The sequence below is a fragment of the Ips typographus genome, linkage group LG4 (genome assembly GCF_016097725.1).
Source record: "Ips typographus isolate SLU linkage group LG4, UJ_Ityp_2.0, whole genome shotgun sequence".
NCBI lineage: Eukaryota > Metazoa > Arthropoda > Insecta > Coleoptera > Curculionidae > Ips > Ips typographus.
Genome location: NC_138425.1, coordinates 13932043 through 13959133, shown reverse-complemented (window position 1 = coordinate 13959133; position 27091 = coordinate 13932043). Strand labels below are relative to the sequence as shown.

At 35.6% G+C, this 27091-nt stretch overlaps 3 protein-coding genes across 6 annotated transcripts in view; 2 read left to right on the top strand and 1 right to left on the bottom strand.

Annotated features, from left to right (window-relative positions):
• Positions 1–4158: 4158 nt before the first annotated feature.
• LOC145727703 (putative phosphorylase b kinase regulatory subunit beta) overlaps positions 4159–27091 on the bottom strand; it is a 51349-nt gene continuing 28416 nt past the window's right edge. For 3 of the 4 annotated variants that reach the window (XM_081977508.1, XM_081977509.1, XM_081977511.1), the window contains 5 exons: positions 26749–26929; positions 18273–18435; positions 18028–18220; positions 17816–17971; positions 4159–4384 (listed from right to left, as the gene is read on the bottom strand). In XM_081977508.1, coding sequence (XP_081833634.1) covers positions 4223–4384; positions 17816–17971; positions 18028–18220; positions 18273–18435; positions 26749–26929 — 855 coding nt within the window. In that variant the 3' untranslated portion in view covers positions 4159–4222. The remainder of the gene's footprint in view (positions 4385–17815; positions 17972–18027; positions 18221–18272; positions 18436–26748; positions 26930–27091) is intronic. The other variant, XM_081977512.1, reaches the window with a different exon arrangement.
• Positions 7594–14026, top strand: LOC145727710 (uncharacterized). Its single transcript, XM_081977526.1, has 4 exons — positions 7594–7726; positions 7784–7950; positions 12493–12638; positions 12730–14026. The coding sequence occupies exons 2-4, from the start codon at positions 7831–7833 to the stop codon at positions 12905–12907; spliced, it is 444 nt and encodes a 147-aa protein (XP_081833652.1). The 5' UTR covers positions 7594–7726; positions 7784–7830; the 3' UTR covers positions 12908–14026.
• Positions 20206–23195, top strand: LOC145727730 (uncharacterized). Its single transcript, XM_081977546.1, has 3 exons — positions 20206–21344; positions 21388–22992; positions 23049–23195. The coding sequence occupies exons 1-3, from the start codon at positions 20206–20208 to the stop codon at positions 23098–23100; spliced, it is 2796 nt and encodes a 931-aa protein (XP_081833672.1). The 3' UTR covers positions 23101–23195.

The window sequence follows — 27091 nt, the reverse complement described above, 5'->3', positions numbered from 1 at the left end:
GAACTTGCTCGTTGTGTCGTCATCAACTGGTACATCCCAAGACAGGTTCTTTTCCCACAACTTCTATAACAAAACTTTCGGTGTTAAAGTGGCCGGAGTCACAAAACCTACCGGATCGAAAACCCTCTGAGCCATAGAGAGTATCTATATTTTTGTCACCACTTCATCTTCAAAGAAACTGCCATGAATGCTTAGAGATTCGTTCTGTGGATGCCAACTTAGTCCCAGAACAGGACAATTCGAGCTCGTCTAAGTTTGCATTGTGGGTGCGCTCCCACCCTCTAAGCTCGAATGACCCCTTGTCCATGACCATCGTCGCTTCTCTGATAAATTGATTCACGAACCGTTCATCTCCTAAACTCGTTACACAATTATCCACGTAGAAACTCCTTTTTAAGCGTTCGATCGTCTGCTGAATTTGTACAGACTTCTGCTTAAATGGAGGTCCAAAGTGGTCCCAAGTAAAAACGGGTTGCTGTTCACGCTAAAAACCACACGTTGATAGACTATTTCCTGTCCGCTAACGTCAATCCATAAAAACTTCAGGAAATTTCGACCTTCTGGGTGGACACTTATCTGCAAAAAAGCTTTTTTAATATCGGCTACCACCCCCATTTTATTTTCCCTGAAACGCATTAATATGGCTATGGAATCTGCTCGATTAAATTTGGTCCCTTTTCTAAGTAGTCGTTCAAGGAAGGCGTATTCTTTTCATGAGATGAAGCTTCAAACAGGCCTAATCTTGGTGGTAACACTATTTTCCTTTATCACCGGCCGGTGAGACAAATAATGTCCTACAGAATGGTCAACCATATGTGGATCCACTTGAGGAATAATGCCCTCAGCCTAATGCTCTTTGCCCCATTCAAGAAAAATTTGAACATACTCTTGAAAAAGGGATTCTATCTTCAGTTTTCTAACTGTTGAGTTCAGTCTCTTCTGAGCTAACTGAAAATTATTGGGCAAGGGGGGATGATCCTCCCACGAAGGCAATCTCATCTCGTAGCGTCACTCGTCGTTGACTTTCACTGTTTGTAAAAAGAGATCTTCCTTGGTTAAAACCCCCTTTTCTCAACAAATCAGGAGTTTACCAGCACGAGCTGTCTTGTTTCACTCCCAACTGCTCGGCTGTCTATGTGGATCGAACAGGCAGGAAATTTTGACCAGAATAACTATACATGAACACAAAAGAGAGCTTGAAAAATATACTAACAACCCTTATTTAGCCATCGATTATATGAAATCTCTCTTCTCTCGCCATCTTCGCATTAACAACCATCAGGATTTCAATGTTGAAAACGGTTTTAAAGCCCTGCATTACTGTGCATAAAACCCACAAGCAAAGAATAGCTATTTAACAAGAAGAGACAGTTGAAAAGAGAAAGCGAATTAGAGAAGATGGACTCTTCCTACCAAAGTTACGAGACAATTGACTGATATCAGCTTTGATCGTTGAATATCAGGAGTTTCATTGGTTGGTCATTCAGGTTGTTGAAGAACGTTGCCATACCTCAGACCACATCAAATATTTGTTTTAAAACAAGTTTAAAGTCAATAATAGTTGATAGGATTGATATCTCCTATGATTAAGAGGCGAGCTTAAAACACTTTGACTCAAAAGATGTAAACAATGATTATAAGAAATTAGATTATATATAATTATATTAATATTTATTAATTTTTTTACCCACAAAACACACAAGGTTAAGAAATGCGGGTTCCATGTTCCATGTTAAAAAAGTGAAACACAAAAACTATCTCAGTGCCATCTGGTGTCGAACGGGCAAACTATTATTGACGTAAATTATTTTATGGTTAGGGTTTTGGCACCATAACCCATCTATTTCATTTCATATTTGTAAATAATATTTAAGCTTTTTTATAGTTTATTTAAAGTTGACTGTGTAATGATATTTTGGCTGTAACATGTTCTTTTAAAAGCTCTCAGTCAAAACACGAACAATGGGCCTATCCCACATATCATAAATTTTTGTTTTAATGACTGGAATCGAAAGAATAGTATCAAAAAACTAATTTTTCATATTCTTGAAGAAAAAATTATGGTCGTAAATGTTCCTACATTAGTTTGAATTTGTCCATTAAATTTAAAAGATCTGTTTTGGCGCGCATGTGACGTACGTAATTCTGCGCGATTTTATTGGCTGTTGCACGCCATCTGTTTCACTTCTTGTCGCTGATTGGTTGATAGTGTAGTACGTCACCGGCGGCGGGCGTTTTAAACATGAGATTAATGTAGTTTTTATCATCATTTTTTTTCTATTTAGACTTAATATTTTTGAAAACAAAAAAATACGGGTATAATATTTTCAATCCGTCTTTGTAGTTATGATATAAAAAAAAATTGTGGGACAGGCCCATTCACTCCTAGAGCATATTCTGCATTCAGGGTTGAATCTTTCATCAGTTTTATCATCTCAATAGACATAGCCGCACCACAGGATAAATTCTGAATGATTTGTCTTTAAAATAGACCTAGTTAGAACATAATTCAACAAGTTTAAACTAAAAAAATGGTCTACTGAAAGCCATCAGTTGTATCTTTCAAAAAGCTCACCCCCATAGTTGCTCCTTATTTGGTTAAAAAACAATCCTAAATCCTGGTTCTTTTTTAACGTACGTGGCACGTAATTTGGCAAAACCATACATAGACCGATTATCAAGTTGTTAAAAAGTTGTCATTGGAAGAGGCCTTGTAGATCTCAAGAATCTCCAGGTCCAATAAGTTACCTTTTCACAGAAACAGGGGGGTGAAACTTCCATGGATGGCCTTGTAACATGAATAACTTGACGGCCCGCTCAAACTCTGCGTTGCCAAATTTACTCATTTGCTAGCAACGTTGCAATTGAAGTTGAAAGTTGACAAAAATGTCAATAACCATGTGATTTGTTCTTCAAATATTCTAAATAAAGAAAAACCGTTGTCCTTCCACTGTATTCTGCAACATGACCGTTACGGGGATTGACTTTGTGTTTTTGCTTGTACTTACACTACAACTCCACTGTGTGCAGATAGACTACTTTTCATTAATACTGTGATATCAGACTTTGAAGGCTTTCACGGCCGGTTAAAACTGAAATACAAAAGTTATCCGGGCTTATAAGCCGTGGTCCAATGGAATTTCTTCCTGACGTTTCGTCCATATCTGCGGCGGACAATATCAAAGGCGATGACGTAACGGTCGAAGTGCTCTTTCGTACCTCTGGACGGTGACTGGCTCGACTGCGCCAATGTTCGTTGGCAGGGAATACGGCCTCAGATAGACGGGTCAAGCAAGAGACCACCAGACCAAAGGATAGGCCTGGAAGAGGAAGTCGCTACAAGTCCAGGAATTTTCCCTTTCGGGAAGTTCCCAGAGTTGCATCGGCATCCTATGTCCTGGGAGAAGGATCCCCCGCTGACGGAGGGGCTCTTCTGGCGCTCTTCTTGTTCTCCATTTCTTCTTTCTTCGTCAGCTCGTCCATCTCTGGTGGTCCTGGCAAACTATTAGGATGTCCAAACAGCCGGCTTAAAGTTTTGGGGAGTTAGGGTCTGGTGAGTGGGGGATGGTTTTCCCCCTTTTGCATAGCAAAGCAGGGGAAAGTGCCGGGAGTGCGGCGAGAGCCTAGTTAGCACCAGGTTAGCTGCGGAAAGATTCTACCCAGATGTTGAGAATAAAATTCTCGCAATCCGGGGGGAAGGTCTTGGGGTACATGGCTCGACTGCTGGAACGTCGGTCGTATTTATAAGCGTGGCGGGTTGAACATGCATGTTAGAAAAGGAGCTTAAACATCTGGAAAGGGTTTTCGGATGAACAGACCCGCTCGCCCAAGAAACATCGAACTACGTGGACAACAAACAGACTTACTGTGATGATCTCTCTGATGATGAAAATACTGTGAAAGGAGTTTCTATTTTTTTAACTTATCTCTTATCTTTATTTATTTTTAACATTATGTATCTTGAAGAAGAAGCAATTATGGAAGTATGTTTATAGGTTATTTTTCTGATATTTTTGAATGCATTTTCTCTCCTTACAGTTTATGACACCAATTCAGAGACACCCTGTATATCTCTTACCGTTCCTATCATCCTTATAGTGACCCTAAATACAGTGTGTAATTTCTTAAAAAATATGTGATGTGAAAACAAACAACAACTCAAATGTAACAGTTTATTTTTAACACACATAAAATCGATAACACAGCTAATCAAATACATTCACTACTGTATTTTGCATAAAGTCTGTGAATTGTCATTCAAATTATTAGCGATATGACCGCCTTTAAGCACTGTATTTACGGTCGCCCTAGCCAAATAACCTGTCGATTGCATGTAAGGAATTTCCATCAGAAAGCTGATTTTCTCTTGTTGCAAGTCGTGATCCTAGAAATTAAATAAAATTGGTTTTTAATTGTCGGTAATATACTAATTATCATGTTTGAGATAACTTTATTGCAACCACTCGGCGCCAGTTAAATGACTGGTTAATTATTGCAACCAAACCTTATAATATCATTGATGTAAAACAAAAAAGTGGTAACTTATTTATTTCTCCATAGTACGAAGAAATAAAAAGTAATTCGATTAGATAACATAATAGGTAGTCTTAACGTAGACAACAAGAAATATGACAACAATGCAGCCCTCAAATATTGTTAACTATCGTTCAATATGATAACGTATATTTACTTTTTGTAAACTCTTTAACTTTCATTTCTTATACTCTATTTTTGCCTGATTTGGCGCTATTAGAGTGAACCATCAATTTCCAAACATTTTGGGATATAAGATAGGTATAGAGTGTTTAGGTTTATATTCTGAGACGTTTTTGGTAGTTCTTCAATGCGACATAACAGTGCTCAGTGCTCAATCTCGAATGAAAGTTTTGATCCGTCTTAAAAGTCAGGTGTAATTCCCATATTACGCGTTACATAATTTTAAGTCAACCCCCCTGACCGATAGACTAATACAGGGTGTCTAGAGGCAGTTAAAGTGAGAGAACTTGTGCAAACAATTTCAAATTTTACTCACTATCTCTGGACATCCTGTAAGGTCCGATCAAACATGAGGCTTCCCTTTATAGTACTCCAAATAGGTAACACAAATGACAGATATAAAACTGCTGATATGGCTTAATTTAAGATTGAAAACTGTTATATCAATTTTCCGGAAAATGTATGTTTCTTCGGACACATGACCTTAATTAAGAAACGCTCAAAAACGTTTCGTTTATATTATTATTATCGTAAACAACAAGTTAGAAAGTTAGAAAAAATTAGAAAATATTCATTGGTAACTTTTTTTTCTTTAGACATCCTGTATGGTCTGGTATCGATCATGGGGTTGCTTTGAAAATAGGTAACAGAGAATATTGGATATACACTCGACTAAAATGATAAATAAAAAGTTACTATTACATAACTTAATTCGAGGTTGAGCACTGCAATGTCGTCTTCCTCGAATAAATTAATATTGGGAAACCCCCAGAAACGTCCCGAGATATTGACCTAAACAACCCTTTCATGTGGTAAAACAAAAGCAAAGAAAAAAATTGGACAAAACCTGGTATGTGCCCCTTATAACTTCATGCAGTGTCTATGCTATCTAACTTTATGTTCTTTCAGCAAACACTGGTTTTAACCTGCAAATTTTTAATCAGGACGACCGAATCACATATCTCTAACCTCTTCGTAATACTTCAAACGATTTAAGTGAGGAAAACATATAAATGCTATTACTACAAGAGAAACAAATCAAGTTTCAAAGGACTGTAATACTGGATAACGGAGGTTTTAATATTACTTAGTCAGTAAAGTAGTGTTTACAACTATACCTTGATTCATAATCATAAATAACTTTAGTTGCACGTCATAACAGGTAATTCTCTTGCCAACCGAACTTACTGAACAATAACATTGCTTAGAAACAAAAATTTAAACTACGATCCTTAAAATATGTTGGCAATAATGGGCAATGTTGTCGACTATTTTCAGATTTTCTTGCTACCGATCTATTCCGATCACCCTAAATTTATACGTCTCCACGTGTCATAGTTTGACATAAATAACAGCGTTTTCAATTTTTTTTTGTCTCCATCCATCCAATGGCGCTACAGCCCAAATCGGGACTTGGCCTCCTTATTTTCGACTACTCTTGACTCTTCCATCCTCGGCTCATTTAAGTTTTTGTAACCTTATTGTTGTTGCCAGGTCTGCTTCTCCGAAGAGCTGGTAGATCTCGTTGTTGTATCTTATTATCCACTGTTCGTTTTCTTGGACGCTCCATATATTCTGCGTAAGATCTTTCTTTCGAATGCGTTCACCATTGTTTCCGCAGAGCGTCCAGGGTGCAAATTCTTGAAACGAGGGAAGTGAGTTATCAAGAGAATGGTCTGAAGAATGTGGCAGAAACCCGCTATTGTCAGTTTCTTCTGTCACATTCTATCAACACTTCTCTTGAGAATTCCGTTCCCTGATTTCAAGAATTAAGGCCCAGGTCTTGCTTCCATAGCATACCACTGGGGGAATTATTGTTTTATAAAGTTTTAGTTTTGTTTTCCTGTGGACATTCCCTGATCTGATTATGGCCGAAATGTGGTAGTATACTTTATTGGCATTACTGATTCTTCTTTGGATCTCCTTCATCTCGTCCCGTTTGCTGGATATGTTACAGCATAGGTAGGTGTAAAGTCATTGACCACCTCAAAGTTTTGGTCGCTTATTGTCATGTTCTGGCCTCTCCTCCTATTGCTGCGGGTCTGTATAAATACTTTGATCTTCATTCACTTTTAGGCCCACTTTTTTTGTCTCTTGTAATCTTATTTTACGTTTCTGCGGTCATCATTCAACGGTTCACTTTTGCCACACAACATTCCAACAACCTGCCATTTAGTTGTCTGTTACGCCTAAACCGTCGAATACTGAATACTTCAAACTTTATTCTATTACATTATTGCGTGAAAGTTAGGTAAGCTAAGTATTACCATTTATTAGCATAAGTGAGTTTATCCGACCAATAAAAATTTGGTTAATCATTGAATGGTTAAGCCACGAAGAGAAAGGGAATAGTAGGTTACATACTAAGGGGTCTATTAGAAGAAGAAGAAGAACGATTAGAAGACCACCGCGCTAATATAACTGTATAAACCCCTAATCTTCTAATTTTTAATACAAATAACAACGATGTTGTCCACAAAAAGAGGGTGTAAATAAGAATGAAGTAATTAAAAAGGATTTTTAAGCGCCTAAAAAGTTCGGTGCATAAAAATCTACAAAATTATCACTCCTGTCTGGAAAGTCGTGACTTTTGAACTGCATCTGGTTTGGTTGAAAAACTGAAGGGCAATCTTAAAAATGCAGTTTCCCATATTCATTTTTTGGAAAACAAAATAAACTATTTTCTGAAACCCGTTAAGAGTTAATAATAATATTCTCTAAAACTCGGCTCATTTAACCGACCTAAGGTAAACCAGATTCCCATACGTGCATCACTAATTTGACCGACTCTGTATAAAAACCAATTCAATCGCCACACTTTCTCCAGTAGCAACTAACAAATTTACAATGAAGGTGTTGGTCGCAGTTTTAGTTCTATTAAGTATTAAAAGTATAGTAGCTCAATTTCCTAATGGAAGGAAACTGGAATCACCTATCCCAGAATTATGTGCTCACAGAATTATCCATGAAACGTCTCCTTTCGGACAAAATTATTTTTATCAATGGAGAGGTAAACGCTGTCACATTGTTGAAAGTAGTTTACATAATCGAGTGTTTTTTTTTTCAGAAAATCTAGACAAAGAAGACTGGCTTGGTGCCAGAAACTTTTGCAGAATGCGTTGCATGGACACTGTTTCGCTCGAGACACCTCAAGAAAATGAGTGGATGAAAAATACTATTGCGAAAGAACATATTGCAGAAATTTGGACTTCAGGTAGAATATGCGACTTTAAGGTAAGAAGATTTAATTGTTTTTGAATATGATGATATAATATTGATTCATAAGTGGTAACCATTTGTTGTCTGCGTTGCAAAAAGTTTTAAAACCAAAAATTTAAGAATTCACGGCTGTAAATTATCGAGAATTTTCTTTTTCTTCGTTAAATTCTCAGTAGTTTATCGGGTATGTTATCCTTCGCCTCTTTTTATTTGTCATTGCTTGATATTTACTACAATGAAAACATGAAACTTGCATTGTCTTCATAACTAAATTCGAAACAGTATAAAAGAAAGAAACTTGTCTATCTATACAGGGTGTCCCACGACGAAAGACCTCGATTGATATTGGAAAAAGTATAAATAGGAGAGTTTTGAAAATTTGGTAGGATACTGATGTGGGCATGCCCAATCCAACTAAAATATTTTCAAGATGGTTGCACTTCCGCTTATACCGGAAGTCGATCACAACTTTCTTATTTTAAATAGAACACCCTATATATTATTACATATTTGGTTCCTCACAAAATTCTGACCAACTTTTGTATAGAATGCCCTATGCCTATCTCTAGCCGTTTTCGAAATATTTGATGTTTTTCCAAAAAAGTGACAGTTGCAACGCTCAACATATTTTTGTACTATGTTAAAACCGTATTTCATTTTGCAATGAAACTTTGGGTTATTGTAAATAAAGGATCGTTTTATTAAACTGAGGGTGCGTAACGACTCATTTGTATACAGGGTCGTCAAAAAAAAATCATAAACTTGCCACTAAAAAAAATGAAAAATCTCAAGTTTTTTAAATGGAAACCCCCATTTTTTATGACGGAATCATTTTGAGCATTAAAAATTACTATAAGTTTCAATTTACTTGCCTATACCTAAATCCAACCCATTTCGTTTTATTTGAGAATAAACATTTTTTTATTAGGCTGCATGCTCGGCTGCATGGTTGGAATTAGCTGGTACTCTAGTTGGCCATGCTTTTGACACACGGTGATATTGGAGACCTGCAGGGCATGTTAATAACACTAGTTTTGAGTGTTTTGACAATTGCAAATATGCCGTCGCGGTTACGTTATTCAAACCAAGATTACTTAAATCTGTTTATAATTTACGGAAAATGTGATAAAGTTGTGAGTAGAACATGTGAGGTATTTGCCGCTCGTTATCCAGAAAAACCAAATCCATCACGAAAAGCTGTCAAGCAAATAATTGAAAATTTTAAGAATACGGGATCTGTGAAGATAAAAGCTATTAAAACAAAACCAATCCTTAATAATACAAATGTAGAAATTGCAATTTCTAACCAACTTTTGTGTACAATGCCCTATTCCTATCTCTAGCCGTTTTCGAAATATTTGATGTTTTTCCAAAAAAGTGACAGTTGCAACGCTCAACATAACATGCTTTGCAGTTCTCCAATATCACCCTGTGTCAAAAGCATGGCTAACTAGAGTACCAGCTAATCCCAACCATGCAGCCTAATAAAAAAATGTTTATTCTCAAATAAAACGAAATGGGTTGGATTTAGGTATAGGCAAGTAAATTGAAACTTATAGTAATTTTTAATGCTCAAAATGATTCCGTCATAAAAAATGTGGGTTTCTATTTAAAAAACTTGAGATTTTTCATTTTTTTTAGTGGCAACTTTATGATTTTTTTTTGACGACCCTGTATACAAATGAGTCATTACGCACCCTCAGTTTAATAAAACGATCCTTTATTTACAATAACCCAAAGTTTCATTGCAAAATGAAATACGGTTTTAACATAGTACAAAAATATGTTGAGCGTTGCAACTGTCACTTTTTTGGAAAAACATCAAATATTTCGAAAACGGCTAGAGATAGGCATAGGGCATTCTATACAAAAGTTGGTCAGAATTTTGTGAGGAATCCAAATATGTAATAATATATAGGGTGTTCTATTTAAAATAAGAAAGTTGTGATCGACTTCCGGTATAAGCGGAAGTCAACCATCTTGAAAATATTTTAGTTGGATTGGGCATGCCCACATCAGTATCCTACCAAATTTTCAAAACTCTCCTATTTATACTTTTTCCAATATCAATCGAGGTCTTTCGTCGTGGGACACCCTGTATATGTAAATTTACACAAAATCGGGATGAAACAACAGTGGAACATGTACACGGTAAACGACACATTCAAAACCGTGTACGTACCTGTTTATTGCATTGTAGCGTCATCCTATTTTTGTATTAAAACTGATATACACATGGTGAAACATATACTCTCTATAACTCTTTTTTTTTGCGAAATTACCCAATAAACCACTATCGTATTAATTACATCCGTCACTCCTTATCTGTCTTGAAAATTACATTCAAATCAACGCTGCCAACGCCAAAACTCGTCGTCGAAATGCTCCAGAAGCTTTTAATTTGTATAGTTGGACTAAACTGAGCTAACAGTGAACTGAACTAGCTATGACGTTTAGTAAGTATTTTTGAAAACTCATTAAACAGTGGCGTAAAACTGCAAAATGTCAAATCGTCGCGTCTCTGATGAATCACGTCGCAAATTTGTATTCGTAACTCTGTGCAGTTAAATTTGGCCGTTATGACACTTTACAGCGTAGCTTATAGTCAGGTGACACTTATTGTTATTACAACTAATTCAGCAGTAAACTAATATATAGTAAGTCAGTAGACAAAAAGACGAATTAGTCGTTGTGTCGTATTTGCTCAGAAAAAAGCAAAAACGAAAATTTTGGGTTCATCCGTATACAGTGTGGAACAGCCAAATGGAATAAATTCGATAACGAATAAATGAGAGCGTGTTATGAAAAACGCTTGGACACGTCGATTTGTATTTTTAGATGCGCACTTTTTTCAAAAAAAAAAAATCTTGTTTTAAATACAACCCCCTGTATATTATTAGTTTTTTGGATTGTTCAGAAAATTCTAGACATAATTCATGTACAATGTCCCATATTTCACAAATAATGTGAAAAAAACAAAAAAACATTAATTTCAATGTAAGAGATGTTCAAAATGTTCGCCGCGAACGTAAAAAAAATATAAAATAATTTTCTTTTTTTAATGTTAATTTTTGTAATACATCTGAAAACACTTGAAGATACGTATGGGACATTGTACATGAATTATGTCTACACCATTTACAGATGTAGTTTAGAAAATATCACTTGGATTTTAAAAATATAAGTTGGATTTCAGAATCTATAACTTGTATTTCATTATCGTAAATTTGTTTTTAGAAAACGTAAGTTGTATTTCAGATTCGTCACTTGTATTTCAGAAAAGGTCAATTGTATTTTAGAACGCGTTATTTCAATTTCAGTTTTTTTTGTGTTTCTATGTGGTTATTAGTTTATTGTTTTTTTTTTAATATCACTTTAAGCAAAAAAACCCGCCCATCGATAGTATTAATTTATATAAAATATACAGGGTGTCCCATAACTATATGACAATCTCTCGGGGACATGCAGGGGAGGTCAAAATAATACGATTTGTTCATTAATTTCGATTATATACGATTTGTTTTTATAATTTTTTTAAGTCACTCTTAAGGGAAATATTGAGCCCCAAAGAACTGCCTTCCAATTAACGTTTTTGGCCGTAACTTTTAAAACACTTTGTATATTGTAATGATTATTGGGTTTAATGTTTTATCGAAAGAGACCTTCTATTTGACATGAAAATCAGGTATCTCGTCTTCGAAAGGCAGGAACTAACTGGACCTAAGACACAATTGGCTTAAACTTTGACAGCTGTCATTATTTTCAGCTGCAAACGCCATTAATGGATACTCTTGACATTTTTATCGAAAAATTGTACTCTTCCTTTATTTCGATAAAATGAACGGTTTTCGAGATAAATCGATTTTTCATTGAACTGCTTAAACCACAATGTTATTAAAAATATTCGTTAAACTATTTACTTTTTGCTCAACTTTAATTTTCCAAATTACAAATGACCACGTCTAAAATCCAACTGCTCTTTTCTATAATACAAGTGACTAATCTGAAATACAAATTCCAATTTCGAAAATCAAAGTTATTATTCTAAAATTGAAAGTACCTTTTCTGAAATACAAGTGATATTTTTTAAATCCATCTTATGGTTTCTAAAATTCAGCTGACGCTTTCTAAACTACATGTGTAAATGGTGTAGAATATTCTGAATTCTTCCAAAAAACTAATAATATACAGGGGGTTGTATTTAAAATAAGAAAGTTGGTATCGGCCACTGTCACATGACACACCCTATATAATATTTTTTTTTTTTAACGAAACCTTATTAATCTTGTTTTTTAACGAGTTGTGTGCATTGTTGTCAGATTTTCAATTTTTTATTTCTCAACTACGTCACATAAGTGACACTTTAAGTGACGGAAGTATGGAAATAGATATTTATGATTCGAGTGCTAAAAGTGCTTTTAAGGCACACATGTAAAAGCTTTTAAGATTTTAAATTTCCTCACGGTTGATAGTTCAATAGCGTGTTAAAAGTTGAATTTTTAATGCGTTTTTAGAAAAAATAATATAAATACGATTAAAAAAAGTTATTTCTATCAGGGTTGCGATAGGCCGGATTTACTGCCAACGGAAATTAACGGGTGGTCCTGGACAGCAATTTTCCTAAAACTAGCACCTACGACTGACAGAGAGTCAAATGATTGGTCCTATACTGGCGGTAATGGAGTTCCACAACCGGATAACAGGTATGTTTTAGTTCCATAAAATAAATTATCTCTTTTATAATTATTTATACGAAAACTTTGTTTGTACATGTAATAAAGCTGATTTTTTTAGGGAGTTTGCCTTAAACGGCAAACCTGAAAACTGCCTAGCAGTAGTCAACAACAAATATGGGGACGGAATTCATTGGCATGACGAAGTGTGTAGCAAAAGACGTCCATACGTATGTGAAGATAGTGATGAACTTCTACGATACGTGCGATACATTCGCCCAGAATTAGACATTAAATAAGCTTAATATAGGTAATTATAATCCTCGGCATTAATTCGGCCGTTGTACGTCATCAGGATGCGTATTCTTGAAACGAGGGAAGATAATTATCAAGAGAAAGACCTGTAGAGTGTGACAGGAATCCGTTATTGTCTTGCTTCTTCTGTCACATTCTATCAACACTTCTCCTGAGATTTCTGTTCTCTGCTTTCAAGAATTTTATTTAATGGACGCAGATCTGATTCAAACGTGACCTACTTAATACCGATTTTTGACGAGTTTGTTGTTAGATTGCCAGTTAATACGATTTGCTGTTTTTTGTTATGATTAAAAACTGCTTTAAAAATCTACAGGGTGGTCCAGTTTTAAGTGTCAATAATTCACCATTTGATAGCCAATCAAAAAATAAGTTGACTTGCATTGTGTCATTTTTCTGAAAAATGTTTCCTAAGGAAGATACAGTCCTCCAAATTTCAATTTAAAAAATCGTTTTATAGTTTAAAACTGAACATTCAAGACTTGTGAAAGTCCAAATTTGTACTGAATAGTCTAAAAACTTGCTTTTTACTACTAGGAATGGTCTTATGATTCGCTTTTTCAGACTGCCATCCTGGTTGAGTGTCTGAAACTGGCATTCAAGAACTAAAAAAAGTCCGGAAATCAAGACAAAGATTGTATTGTGCATGAAACTCATTTTTTACTACTAAAAATAATATAAAAGTTGACCGTTAATGCTAGAACTGACTTTACTAGGACTAAAGAGAGTCCAAAAGTATATTTTCAAGACTTTAATTGGTGTACAACTGAATTTTCTGGACTGGACAACAAGTCTAGAAGTAAATTAAATTTTCGGACTATTTTATTTCTAAAAATTAGTTCTCAAGACTATTATTGTAGCATTTGGTACCAAAATTTTTTACTTTTATTAATGAAGAAACTTGACTTTTGGATATAGTCTTAAACTCGATTTTTCAGTCTTAAAAAGCACTAAAAACAGTCTGAATTTCTTAGAGATGCTACAATTTATTGCACCTATGAGTGTAGAAGTCAATTTAATAGTGAAGAAGCTTGAAATAACATTTTCAAGACTATGGTCAGTGGACACACTGGCTTTTAGGCTTGATAAGTCAAAAAATTTTTAAAGATAGTCTTGAAACTCGATTTGAGACACTGAAAACAGCCTTAAAACACTAAAAACAGTCTAGTTTATTAAGAAATACACCCGAATTTTTAGCACTGAGGTGTCTAGAAGTCGATTTAATAGTGACAAAGCTTGGAATGCCATTTTAAGTCTATGAAGAATGTAAAAATTGTTTTTTAAGTTTGCTATGTCAATAACTTGGTGAAGATAGTCTTGAAACTCGATTTTCCAAGCTGAAAGCAGTTTTGAAGTAGTAAAAATAGTCCAGAGTTCGAAGAAAATGAAAAGCAAAGTAAAAAGCACGAAAAGTTCGTTTTCAAGACAATTTTCATGAATCTAATGTTAATGTCCTGCATCTAAGACTATTTTCAAGACTAAAATATTGAAATTTGTCTTAAAATTATGAAAACTTACTTCAAATGCAAATTTTAAGCTTCTGATGTCACTTTTCATTAGTTCAGTCACATTTTGGGGTTCAAGTCAATTTTTAAGGTTTAAATGTATGAATTTGTGGTAACAAATTCTTGAAAAAGTACTTAATTTTTATGTCTACATGTCAATTATCAGTATTAAAGTCTCTCGATTTGCATGAAAAGTCAATTTTCAAAACTAAAGTCTTTCAGTTTGTCTGGAAACTATGAAAACTGGCTACAATAATATTTTTTAAACTTCTTAAGTGAATTTTCCAAGACAAATTTTAAGTTGGGTTGGGTTACTTTTAGGTCTTTGACCGTAATAACGTGTAATAAAGTGCTTGTTCCAAATTTGATCAATATTGCTCCAACGGTCTGACAGGTATGACAAAAAAAACGATTTTTTAAACAGAAATTTGAAGGACTGTATTTTCCTTAAGAAGCACATTTCAGGAAAATGACATAATGAATGTCAACTTATTTTTTAATTGGCTATGGATTCGAGAATTATTGACATTTAAAACTGGACCACCCTGTATATAATATCTTATACCTTTTATAATATTTATTTTTTTTTAAAATACTTTAAACTAGTCATAGAAATGATTAGTTAGGTGTCAGTCATGTCTTTTTTTTCTCAAGTCTTTAATGCCTTCGTTTTCAAAGAAGTATAATGAAAAATGTCGTTCATAATTCGCCCAAAAATAGGTTTTCCGTGCTTGCATGACTTGCGTAATTGGTCATACGCGCACGGAAAAACCTTAATTTTTGTACTCCCAATGAAGTATACTGTTCAAATTTGACAGTTCTCTATTTACCAAACAATGACATGGTAAATCTGTAAACTTTTAGGTTAATACATCAGCATTTAAAGTGTAATTGTCGTCGTATACGTAATATCTAGTTAATCTAATACAAATTTTAACTTTAAAACACAAAAATTCTTGGAAAATTTAAATTCTAGTAAACCAAACATCATTCTAAGCTATAAATTGGTCAGTTTACTTGCATCTGCCAAGCAGCTTGACGCACTTCGAAGTGCACTTTGAAGTCAAATTGGAATTATTTTTAATGTAAATGTCACTATGTCAAGCTTGTCAATTTCATAACAAAGTTGACTTTAAAGTGAATGTAAATGCAGTTTTACAGGATAATAGTTCTTTTTTCTACGAATGTTTGCAAATAAGCTACTTTGCATACGTAAAAGTGTGTGCAAAGTGGCACTTTCCCGCACACTTTTTAAAATGCTGATTATACCTTGCAACAGTGGTTTTATATAGACTATTATACATAAAATCTGCTTAGAATTTTGCATAGAATTCAAAAATGTAATAATATTCAGGGGTTTCATATAAAAAACACGACTTGTGTGACGATGTCGAAACAACGACGACGACGATGATGTGTTTGAAGATTGATAATAAAATTGTTAGCTGAAATTCGATTATTTTACATCTTTAATTGTCTGTGATTAGAACGTGAAATGAACACACTAAAGTCAAGTCTGTGACGGACAGTAAGTTAATGTTAGGTTGTTTTGTGTATAAGTACATCACAGTTAGACGGCAGCGCAACGGATCGTCTTCGCCCGTCTGAACTACTATGAATTTGTGTTATTTGTTGATACTAACTATATTTTTATGCCATTTCAAGTTGATTTTATTAAATTATTGTAATACATTTTTTTTATATCACTGAAAATGTTTCTTTTTTCTACAAACATTTAATAATAATGCATTTTTTCTACGAATGTTTGCAAATAAGCTACTTTGCATACGTAAAAGTGTGTGCAAAGTGGCACTTTCCCGCACACTTTTTAAAATGCTGATTATACCTTGCAACAGTGGTTTTATATAGACTATTATACATAAAATCTGCTTAGAATTTTGCGTAGAATTCAAAAATGTAATAATATTCAGGGGTTTCATATAAAAAACACGACTTTTTTCACATTATTCTTCCGTACAGTTTAGGTAAATAAACCACCTTGTCTCTGTCTTTGAAAATGAGGCTTGTTTCCTTAGAAACCAAAGCTCATTGTCAAACAACGCATTTATATGCAATTTAAAGTCTACAACAGTGTTTATTCTTACTTATTTAAGTTAAAAAAACTATTTTAATAATGGATATCACTGAAGATGAACTTCCGGAAGATGTTCTAAAAGCCGCCAACATGGCTAGTTTGCAATTGCTGCCTCTCAAATCGCGAGAAAAATACGAGAAACAGTACGAGTTGTTTACCCAATGGTGCGAACAAAAACCTTAAAGGAAGAGGTACTTTTAGCGTATTTTGTTACTTTAAGCAAAGAATTCAAACCTAACACAATGTGGTCAAAGTATTCAATGCTCAAAAATGTAATAAAAATAAAAAGAGACATCGATATCGGTGAATTTTATAAGCTCACTGCATTTCTGAAAAAGCAGAATGTTGGTTTTAAACCTAAAAAGGCGAAAATTTTTACAAAAGAAGAAATATTCAGTTTTATGAACTCCGCACCAGATGAAATTTACCTGTTAATTAAAGTTGCCACTACATTCGGACTTGCTGGTGCATGTCGAAGGGAAGAGCTAGCCAATTTAACCACTACAGATATTGAAGACAAAAGAAACCTCATAATTGTTAAAATTAGGGATTCCAAAAATCATACAGCAAGAAACTTTATTATATCAGAAGAAGTTCATAACGGAACCTACCTGCAACTGTACAGAAGATACACCGGCCTACGTCCAAAAAAGTCAAACAATCGTTTTTTCCTAGTTTACAGAAAGGGTAAATGTTTTTCGCAGTGTTGGAGTAAACAGTTTTGGAAAGATGCCTTCTGAAATAGCTATTTTTTTGAAGTTGCCAAATCCAGAACTCTACACAGGGCACAGTTATCGTCGATCATCGGCAACGTTCCTGGCCGATTCTGGAGAAGGAATCACTGACATAAAACGCTTGGGGGGTTGGAAATCGACTACGGTAGCTGAAGAATACATTGATGAATCCACAAGTTATAAAAAAGGATTAAGTATCAAAATTCTGACCTTCAATCCTAAAGAAAGTGAAGCAGTTCCAAGTACCAGTATTTTACCTTCAGTTGCTCAATCTGCGATCAATTTAAAAAACGCGACCAACTGTACATTTAACATTAATGTTGTTAATAACAATAAATAGTTATAAGTTGTTGTTTTTAATATCAATAAAAATTAAAAACAAAATGTATAGATATTTCATTCGTAGAAAAAATATTGTTCCTAACACGTGTGCAAAGTAGTTTTCCCGCACTTGGAGCTTATCCGAACTCCGCTTCGCGTCGTTCGTCTAACTGCTTTCGCGTGTGGGAAAACATAACTTTGCACACTGAATAGGAAAACTACTATTTTCGTACTTACCTTACAATACATGTGAGCTGCATCCTTAATCAGTTGGCGTAAGTTTAGAGGTTGGTTAAAAGTGAGTTCTGGATTCCTACACAAAATAGTGGCTACTATAGTGAGCAATTCGACTACGAGTTGCCGATACTCAGGAACATTTATATGGTTCAACATCTACAAAACATCCCACAAAAAAATTGTTAAACAAATATGGGGGTTCTATTTATCACCTGTTCAACCAGAAGCGAAAAGGTAAGCTCGTTTTTAGTCATATTGGACATGGTTGGTTCCTGTGGGATAATGTTTCCCTCCACTATAAGTCCTTTTGGTGTTCTCAACATGACGTCCCATACTTCGTTATAAAAGGTATGAGGAACACGGCATAAGCAACCTTCCAGTTGACGACGCTGAAGTGGGGTAAGTCTAAAACTTTAGATTGTAGTTGATCTTAAAAGACGTCAACACTCGCTCTAACTTAGTGCTTTCGTAGGAATCCCAGTCTTTTATAGACAAAATCTTGAATACCAAAAGTCTAATTTCGAAGGGACTGTGATTTTCTAACTTCTTTTTGCTTCCTATTATGTCTAAGTAGTGCTTCATAGCTTCCAATACCCAGCCCACTCGTATCTTCAAAATACCTGTTGAATTGATAATACAGTTTTTTTTTGAAGAATGTATTTTAGAACTGCATTCAGATCCAAAAAAAAATTGCACTTGATAATTTTCTACAGTTTAGAATATGATAAGTTTCATACTTTAAACCGACTTTATTAATAATTTTTCTTATCATTGAATATCTTCATTCTTTGGCTATTATCTGAAGTGAACGAATTTATACCATTGTATTGCCGCTCACTATACAGAGTGTTACAAATTCGAGGAATTAGCATTGCTATCTTAGAAACTATGGTTGATAGAGATTTAGTAAAATGGAGGCAAAGTTCTATATAGAAAAGTCAAATTCCTATTTTTTTTTACCACTTTATTATTGATTATTTCGGAAAATCAATGGCACCTTTTGGAGGCACTTTTTCATGCTCTTTCAAGAAAAGAGTTTTAGTTTTCAGCCCCTACGTTTCGTTTTTTAGTAGCTACAGACCTCCCGAAACTAAATAATTAATATAGACGGAGTTTGTCGGTCGGTCCTATGTTTATACGAACTTTATTGCTTAAAATTGGTCCAAAGATTCCCCTTAAACTTTGTACAACTACTTCATAAACACCCTGTATACAGGGTAATTCAAATTCGACCCTCACCATTGGGATCTCAGAAACCATAAGAGATACGAGAAAGTTTAAATTGGGGCAAAGTTGCGCAATATAAAGCTCAACCAAATGCTGTTTTAAAAATTTTGATTTTCCAAGTACTTCCGAAGATATCCGAAAAAAACTGAAAATTTGATTTTTTGTTTTTATTTATTTCTAACCTTATTTGAAGAGATATCCCAAAACTAAAAGCATCTTTTCATTGCCACTTTTTCCTAGCTATTCGATGATGGATTCAAATTTGCCACACGACGTTTCGTTTTTTGGCAGCCATCATCAACTTTCTTTTTTCTTATGGGCGCCATATTGGATTTTTAGCCCACCAAATAGTACGTTTTATTCTGATTTTAGTGATGTATAATAACTTATAATTTGCTTCACAAATAACAAAATAATTCAATAAAAACTATTTTTACTTTAGTTATTGGCTTTGAGTTAATGGGCCGTTTCATAAAATGTCATTATTTGACAGTACTTGTCAAACACGATAATTCGGACGATCATTAGAGCTTTTAGAGATTTTACCTTAGTTAGCTTTGAGTTAATGAGACGTTTTATGAAGATTACTTGGTAGTACTTGTCACACGCAATTGGCCTGAACATACTTAGTCACAAAAGTGTACACGTGACTTAAACCGGTTTAATCACTCGAAGAGCTTAGGCCACTCGCTACGCTTGTAGACCTAGTTGTTCTTTTCGTGAATAAAAAATGGTTTAAGTCACTTGCTGCAAAGTAACTATTAAATCACTCTGAATGACATTCCCCGTGTGGGGTTGCTAGTCCTCCATCGGGCGCCTCCCCAGGTGGCGGATAGGGGAAAGCCTCCCAGATATGGGTGGTACCGGGGAAATCAAATACCCGGGGCGGACCAAAACTAGCACAATAGCAACGTCTGTACCCAGATTGGGCGGTTGCAAACGGCGTCTCACCTGTTAACCTGCTGAGGCTGCCGGCCGAATGATTACCGGTAGAAGTAATCCCCTCTTGTCAGCCAACAGCTTCGGGTGGAGGAGCTCACGAGAGTAAGGGCACCCTATTGTCCTAGAGAAGAGAAATATTCTCTAAAGGCGGATGAGTCAGTAAATGACCAACGGCATAGAGATGCAGAAGGCAACGGGAAACCACTGCATTAAAGATCCCAATGGATATCCCTAGTAAAATCAAAATGGCTGATTTCAAAACAAAATATTCCGGAGTTTCAAGTCCCCCAATCGGATCTCCGGGGGGGACGGTTCTGAAAGAAGCGAGAAAGAAGAAAGTATTGAAAATCGGTACGTGGAACGTTAGATCCTTGTATGAAGGAGGAAAAATTCACAATGTGCTCCAAGAAATGCAACGACTTGAAGTTAACATAATGGGAATGAGCGAAACCAGATGGCCGGACCAAGGTGAAATGCTATTCGAACAATCAAAAATATACTATTCAGGTAACAACGAACAACAACATAGAAATGGAGTAGCAATAGTCGTACACAGAAGCCTCAAACATTTAGTAACCAACTTCACACCCATATCAGATAGAGTAATTATGATAGGAATAAAAACAGCGCAAAGAACACTCAACATAATTCAAGTATATGCTCCCACGGCTGATAAAGACGAAGAAGAAATTGATCAATTTTATGATGACGTCCAACAAGCTCTAGAGATTACGAAAAACAGAGATATTACAATCATTATGGGAGACTTTAATGCAAAGATAGGGAAAGGCAAAGTGGATGATATCATTGGGGATTTTGGACTGGGAATAAGGAACGAAAGAGGAGACAGATTGACAGAGTTCTGCCAAGAACACGATATGGCAATCACAAACACCTTCTACAAGCTGCACGAAAGACGATTATATACATGGAAATCGCCAGCTGATAAAGACAACAAGATTATAAGGAATCAGATAGACTATGTTTTGATAAAGAAGAGATATCAGAATACCATTAAATCGGCTAAAACTTACCCGGGTACGGACATCGGGTCAGACCACAATCCAGTGATAGTTAAAATGGAAATCCGCCTCAAGAAACAAGCAGCCATAGATAACAAAAAGCAGCTCCCAGTTTCACATCTGAAAAACCCAATGGTAAAACAACAACTTACAGAAAAAATAAATGAAGAACTAAGCAAAATTGACTTAACCCCGAGCTCCGACGTAAACATAAAATGGGAAACTCTTAAAACTACAATTATGACCCCAACAACAGACCTATTAGCAACAATCAAGGTTACAAACAAGAAAAAATCATGGATGACTGATGACATATTACAGTTAATGGAAATCAGAAGGTCGTACAAGAATAGAGACGATAGCGCATATAAGACCATACAGAAAGAAAATACGACACGCCAAAGAAAAATGGTACGAAGGAAAATGCGTAGAAATAGAAGAACTCCAAGCAATACATGACGACTTCAATCTCCATAAAAAGATTAAAGAACTAGCGGGCATCAAAAGAGCAAACAAAAGCAGTATTCTACTAGACAAAAACGGTAAGATAATTCCAGACACCAAAGGGAAACTCGAAAGATGGAAAGAATACATCGAAGAATTGTTTGAAGACGAGAGACAACAGGAAACCACAGATGGAGACACAGATAAGGAACAGGGCCCAAATATAACAAAAGAAGAAGTTATATATGCAGTTAGAACAACAAAAAACAATAAAGCTCCAGGACCTGATGAAACACCAACAGAAATTATCAAATTAATTGCAGAAGACCAAATTGGAGTACTGGTAGATCTGTACAACACTGTATATAACACCGGAATCATCCCTGGAGAATGGCTCAAATCAACATTTATTACACTGCCAAAAAAATTGAACGCTAAGGAATGCAAGGACCACCGGACGATCAGCCTAATGAGCCATACCCTTAAGATATTCCTTAAAATTATACATCGAAGAATTTTTAGAAGGATTGAACAAGATCTTAGCGAAACACAATTTGGTTTCAGAAACGCAATGGGTACTAGAGAGGCGTTGTTTGCTTTTAATGTGTTGTCTCAAAGACTCATGGACGTCAATCAACCAACATATGTAGCCTTCCTCGATTATAACAAAGCTTTCGACAAAGTCCGCCATAATCACCTCATAAAACTCATGAGAGATAAAAACATTGACAGGAATGATATCAGGATAATAACATATCTCTATTTTAACCAGACTGCCAAAGTTTCGGTGCAAAATGAACTTTCAGAAGAGATAAAAATAAAACGTGGAGTAAGACAAGGATGCGTGCTCTCACCATTACTCTTCAATCTGTATTCAGAAGACATAGTACAAGAAGCACTGGAAAATCAAAAAACAACGGGAGTGAAAGTTAATGGAAAGGTTATAAACAACATCAGATACGCGGATGACACAGTACTAATAGCAGAAACCCTGGAAGAACTGCAAAGGCTGATAGATCTAGTAGTACAGATCAGCGAAGAAAGGGGGCTCACACTTAACACCAAAAAGACTAAATTCATGACAATCACAAAACACCAGCAACAGCGAGAAACATTATGGATCAAAGGGGAGCCAGTGGAGAAAGTCCGCAAATACGAGTACTTGGGCACGATTGTAAATGACAATAATGATTATTCACAGGAAATAAGATCAAGAATCGGAAAGGCTAGATCAGTGTTTAATAAAATGAGGAATGCATTAACCAGAACAGATCTTAGTCTACATCTTAAAATCAGAATGCTTAAATGCTACATATTTCCAGTACTATTATATGGAATGGAAGCCTGGACGCTTAAGAAGTGCGACACTGACCGGCTGGAAGCGTTCGAGATGTGGGCATATCGAAGAATCCTCAGAATAAGCTGGGTGAGCAGAACAACGAACAAGGAGGTGTTGAGAAGAATGGGAAAGGAGAAGGAAATAATCAACACAATCAAAATCAGAAAATTGCAATATCTGGGCCACGTGATGAGAGGGGAGAGGTACACACTGTTGCAAACTATTATACAAGGAAAAATACAGGGTAGAAGAAGTATAGGAAGAAGACGCATCTCCTGGTTGAACAACCTAAGGCAGTGGTACAACAGTAGCTCTGTTGATTTGTTCAGATCCGCAGCTTCAAAGATAAAAATCGCCATGATGATAGCCAACCTTCTTAAAGGAGACGGCACGTAAAGAAGAAGAATGACATTCGCCTATTTACAGATGTAAACAAACAAACATCAATGTTACATCTACGGGGCGCGGTGCAAATTTAATAGAACTGTAATTTTAGTTTTTTTTTTATATAAGAAGTCGAAATTTAATAAAATACTGTATAAGACACGTGACTTAAACCGGTTTATTCACTCGAATAAATATGAATGAATAAAAAATGGTTTGTCACTTCCAAAATAAATAACTATAAACTAGCACTTAACATTATAAAAATTGAAATTTGCCAAAAAATGAAGTTCCTAAAATGATGATCTTTCTGTTGGAAACATAAATAAGCCTTTTAAGTTAGAGATAATGCTAACAAATCTCTTTTTCTGATTAACCTAAATAGTTCAGCAATGCTTGTATAATAATAACATTTTCTGCGGGGGTTTCTTTTCTAGATACATTTTTAACTATGATTGACTCTCTAATGATCGTCCGAATTATCGTGTTTGACAAGTACTGTCAAACAATGACATTTTTTAAAACGGCCCATTAACTCAAAGCCAATAACTAAAGTAAAAATAGTTTTTATTGAATTATTTTGTTATTTAGGAAGCAAATCATAAGTTATTATACATCACTAAAATCAGAATGAAACGTACTATTTGGTGGGCTAAAAATCCAATATGGCGCCCATAAGAAAAAAGAAAGTTGATGATGACTGACAGAAAACGAAACGTCGTGTGGCAAATTTGTATCCATCATCGAATAGCTAGGAAAAAGTGGCAATGAAAAGATGCTTTTAGTTTTGGGATATCTCTTCAAATAAGGTTAGAAATAAATAAAAACAAAAAATCAAATTTTCAGTTTTTTTCGGATATCTTCGGAAGTACTCGGAAAATCAAAATTTTTAAAACAGCATTTGGTTGAGCTTTATATTGCGCAACTTTGCCCCAATTTAAACTTTCTCGTATCTCTTATGGTTTCTGAGATCCCAATGGTGAGGGTCGAATTTGAATTACCCTGTATACCTTAAGTAATTTACAACTACTGATAATGCAGAGAATACGTTGGAGCAAATTAAAAGCAAATTGATTCGTTTTTCAAATTATTTTAAATCCGCCTCATACAATACGTCCATTTTATATGAAATTTGTTCTATTTTATAGTCACAGTAACTTTAGGGCCAGTACATAGCCCAAGTGTGGTATACAGGAGGAAAACTTAAATATGTCACTCTATATCTAATTTTTTTCCTTCTGAAATTCGAAAAAAATAGAAAACAAAATATTGTAACAAAGTTACTAATTTATGATCAGGTTTACCATTCTAAATCTGTCATTTTCTGTTTTTCTTTGTTTAACCGATAGCATTATTTTCTAGACCGCGCGAAAAGGGTAAAATAACTTTCTGCCTAGTTCTCCGCGCCCCGTTTTACCCTCAGTTTAGGCAAGGAGTCTTTTGTTGGCCATTCTACCGACAATTACTTCCACCGAATTGTCCTGCAGGTGTGGAAGCCGCAGATCGGATTAAAAAGGGCATGTCGAGTAGGTTACCGAGTGTTACACTGATGAACACCGCTTCTTTGCACACCTCAATCCATCTTTGCTTTCTGTGTTAAATTTTAATCGTTTTTTTTTTTGTAAATGTCATAATTTTCCTGTTTTCTTCTACTGTTTAACTGTTTAAAAGCTACCCCAAGGCACCATTGATCCTACTGTCACTTAATAATTCAGTGGCGCCCAAGGCATACCTGACCTTCCAAAGTGTATTTGGTGGAAAATACCCTACAGGTAAGAAAAGGGCGTTATAATATTGTATTTTTTGTTTCTACTTCTTCTTCTTCGTGTAAAAGGACATAACCCTGTGATTTTCACCTTTCATGCCATTTCATCTATCGCTTGTGTTTTGGCCCACTTTGCAATTCGGTATGAACTCATTCGTTCTATGTGGTATCTCCAGCACCGGTGTCTCTCTCTCTCTCTCAACAATCTGATGACGTCCTTCACTCTGTTCCCGTTGCCTATCCTGTATGTTCCCATGTGATTCCTTTTATTGTTCTTAGGATTTTAATCTCCGCTGTTCTCATTTTCCTTTTGGTAACAGACGCTTAAGCTCCTGTCTTGGCGGCTTTGGTTTTTATGTCTTCCTATCTAACGCCGGATGAGATTTTAAGTTCTCTTGTTAGACCACATTCTGTTCTTATCATCGTTTTATGGTTTATGTTAAACTGCTTTATTAGTTCGGGGAGCTATGGATGAAGTTTACGAAAGAGTAGCACACTTGGAAGGAAGATTAAAGGAGGGAGGACAAGCACTTAATAGTAGCCATGTTCAATCAAAGCCCGGATCAAGTTCAACCATGAAACCACCTACTTTCGACGGAGAAACATCTTGGAAAATGTACAAGCGTCAGTTTGAGGCAGCGGCAATTTCAAACGGATGGGACACCAGCAACAAGACAACTGCACTGGTGTGTGCTTTAAGGAAAAAAGGTTTGGACGTACTTCAGAATGTCTCAGAGACGAGCCAGCCGGATTATTTGACGCTCATGAGCATGTTGGAGCTCAGATTTGGCAACAAACACCTTAGCAAAGTCTACCAGAGCCAATTAAAGAGCCGTACACAAGGTTCTTCGGAAAGTTTACAAGAATTTTGCGCGGATATCGAGAGGATGGTAATACTGGCATACCGTAGTGTACCTGAGGAATTTGTGCGACAAATCAGTATCCAGTAATTTTCGAGTTTCGAGTTTGAGGCAGCGAAGAAAGCCATCGCATCTCGAAAGGATAAGATTAGGGAAGTCAAGTTTGTTGACGAAAACGACCAACCCGGACATAAAAACTTGACTCGTGCACTTGAAGAGATGATGATGAAATTACTACAAACATTACACACCCAGCAAAATAGAGAATTACGAGCCCGTCAAGCAAGAGATGGACCATTCAGCTGCTATAAGTGTGGTGGAGAAGGACACATTAGTCGAAACTGTCGAGAACCCAGATCACGGTCCCATGAGCGCAACAGGTCACCAGCGATATCAGGTCACCAGTAGGGGGTCAGGAAAACTCCAATTCTCCGATGTAAGGGGACGACATTCGGCGAGTGGCGTACAAGGCGTACAATCCTGGAGTCCCCAGGATGAAAATTCAGGATGCGGAAGGGAAATGAGTCTCGTCGATATCAAGGGCGACAAGATCAGTGATAAGATGCGGCTTAGTAACAAACCCAAGATTTCTCATAGGAAAGAGAACTGACAACTCTCATAGAACTGAGAAACGACAGTGACTCTTGGAATCGGCACCATGGATATTGAGGTGGTGGCCGTAGTAGCTGACATTATGGATGAATTCATCCTGGGATTGGTCATGAAGGGAGTTGGGTGCATCTCGGCGGATTTCGATAATGGAAAACATCGATAATTTAAAAACACACTTTTATATTTTATCTTGTAAAACCTGTAGTACCGAAACGAGCACCAAACCGCAAGCAGACGTTTGGTTTGAAGAGACCTCAAATTTTGACCCAACAGATTCAACAATTATTAAGGAATTTAAGAAAATGTGTGATAAATCACAACTAATAAATATTACTCACCTCTAAAAAGTTCTGGATTAGTTGAGATTAACCGTCCACAATAAAGAGTCACTTCCTGTTGTAACACCGCTTGGATTACGTCATAAGGTTGTATAGTACTATAGACCACGGACTGGATCTCCGATGGAGTCATAGGCTTATCAAAAACCGTTTCCTTTTGGCCTATAACACCTACAGTAAGCTGAAATTTCATTTAAATTAATTTCACGGCGACGGGCACCGATGGATCAAACAATTTTTTTAATACAAATATTAGGTAATTTTAAGATTGTGTAATTTATCGATGAGTTTTTTTGTTTCAAACGCGGACTCAAAATTCATTTCTGAATAAAAAAAATACATA

Coding starts and splice junctions, on each gene's coding strand:
- LOC145727730 (XM_081977546.1), top strand. CDS start 20,206: ATGGATATCCCTAGTAAAATCAAAATGGCTGATTTCAAAACAAAATAT. Junction 21,345..21,387: donor CAGTTAATGGAAATCAGAAG/GTCGTACAAGAA, acceptor AAGACCATACAG/AAAGAAAATACGACACGCCA. Junction 22,993..23,048: donor CACGTGATGAGAGGGGAGAG/GTACACACTGTT, acceptor GAAGAAGTATAG/GAAGAAGACGCATCTCCTGG.
- LOC145727710 (XM_081977526.1), top strand. CDS start 7,831: ATGCGTTGCATGGACACTGTTTCGCTCGAGACACCTCAAGAAAATGAG. Junction 7,951..12,492: donor GTAGAATATGCGACTTTAAG/GTAAGAAGATTT, acceptor TATTTCTATCAG/GGTTGCGATAGGCCGGATTT. Junction 12,639..12,729: donor GTTCCACAACCGGATAACAG/GTATGTTTTAGT, acceptor TGATTTTTTTAG/GGAGTTTGCCTTAAACGGCA.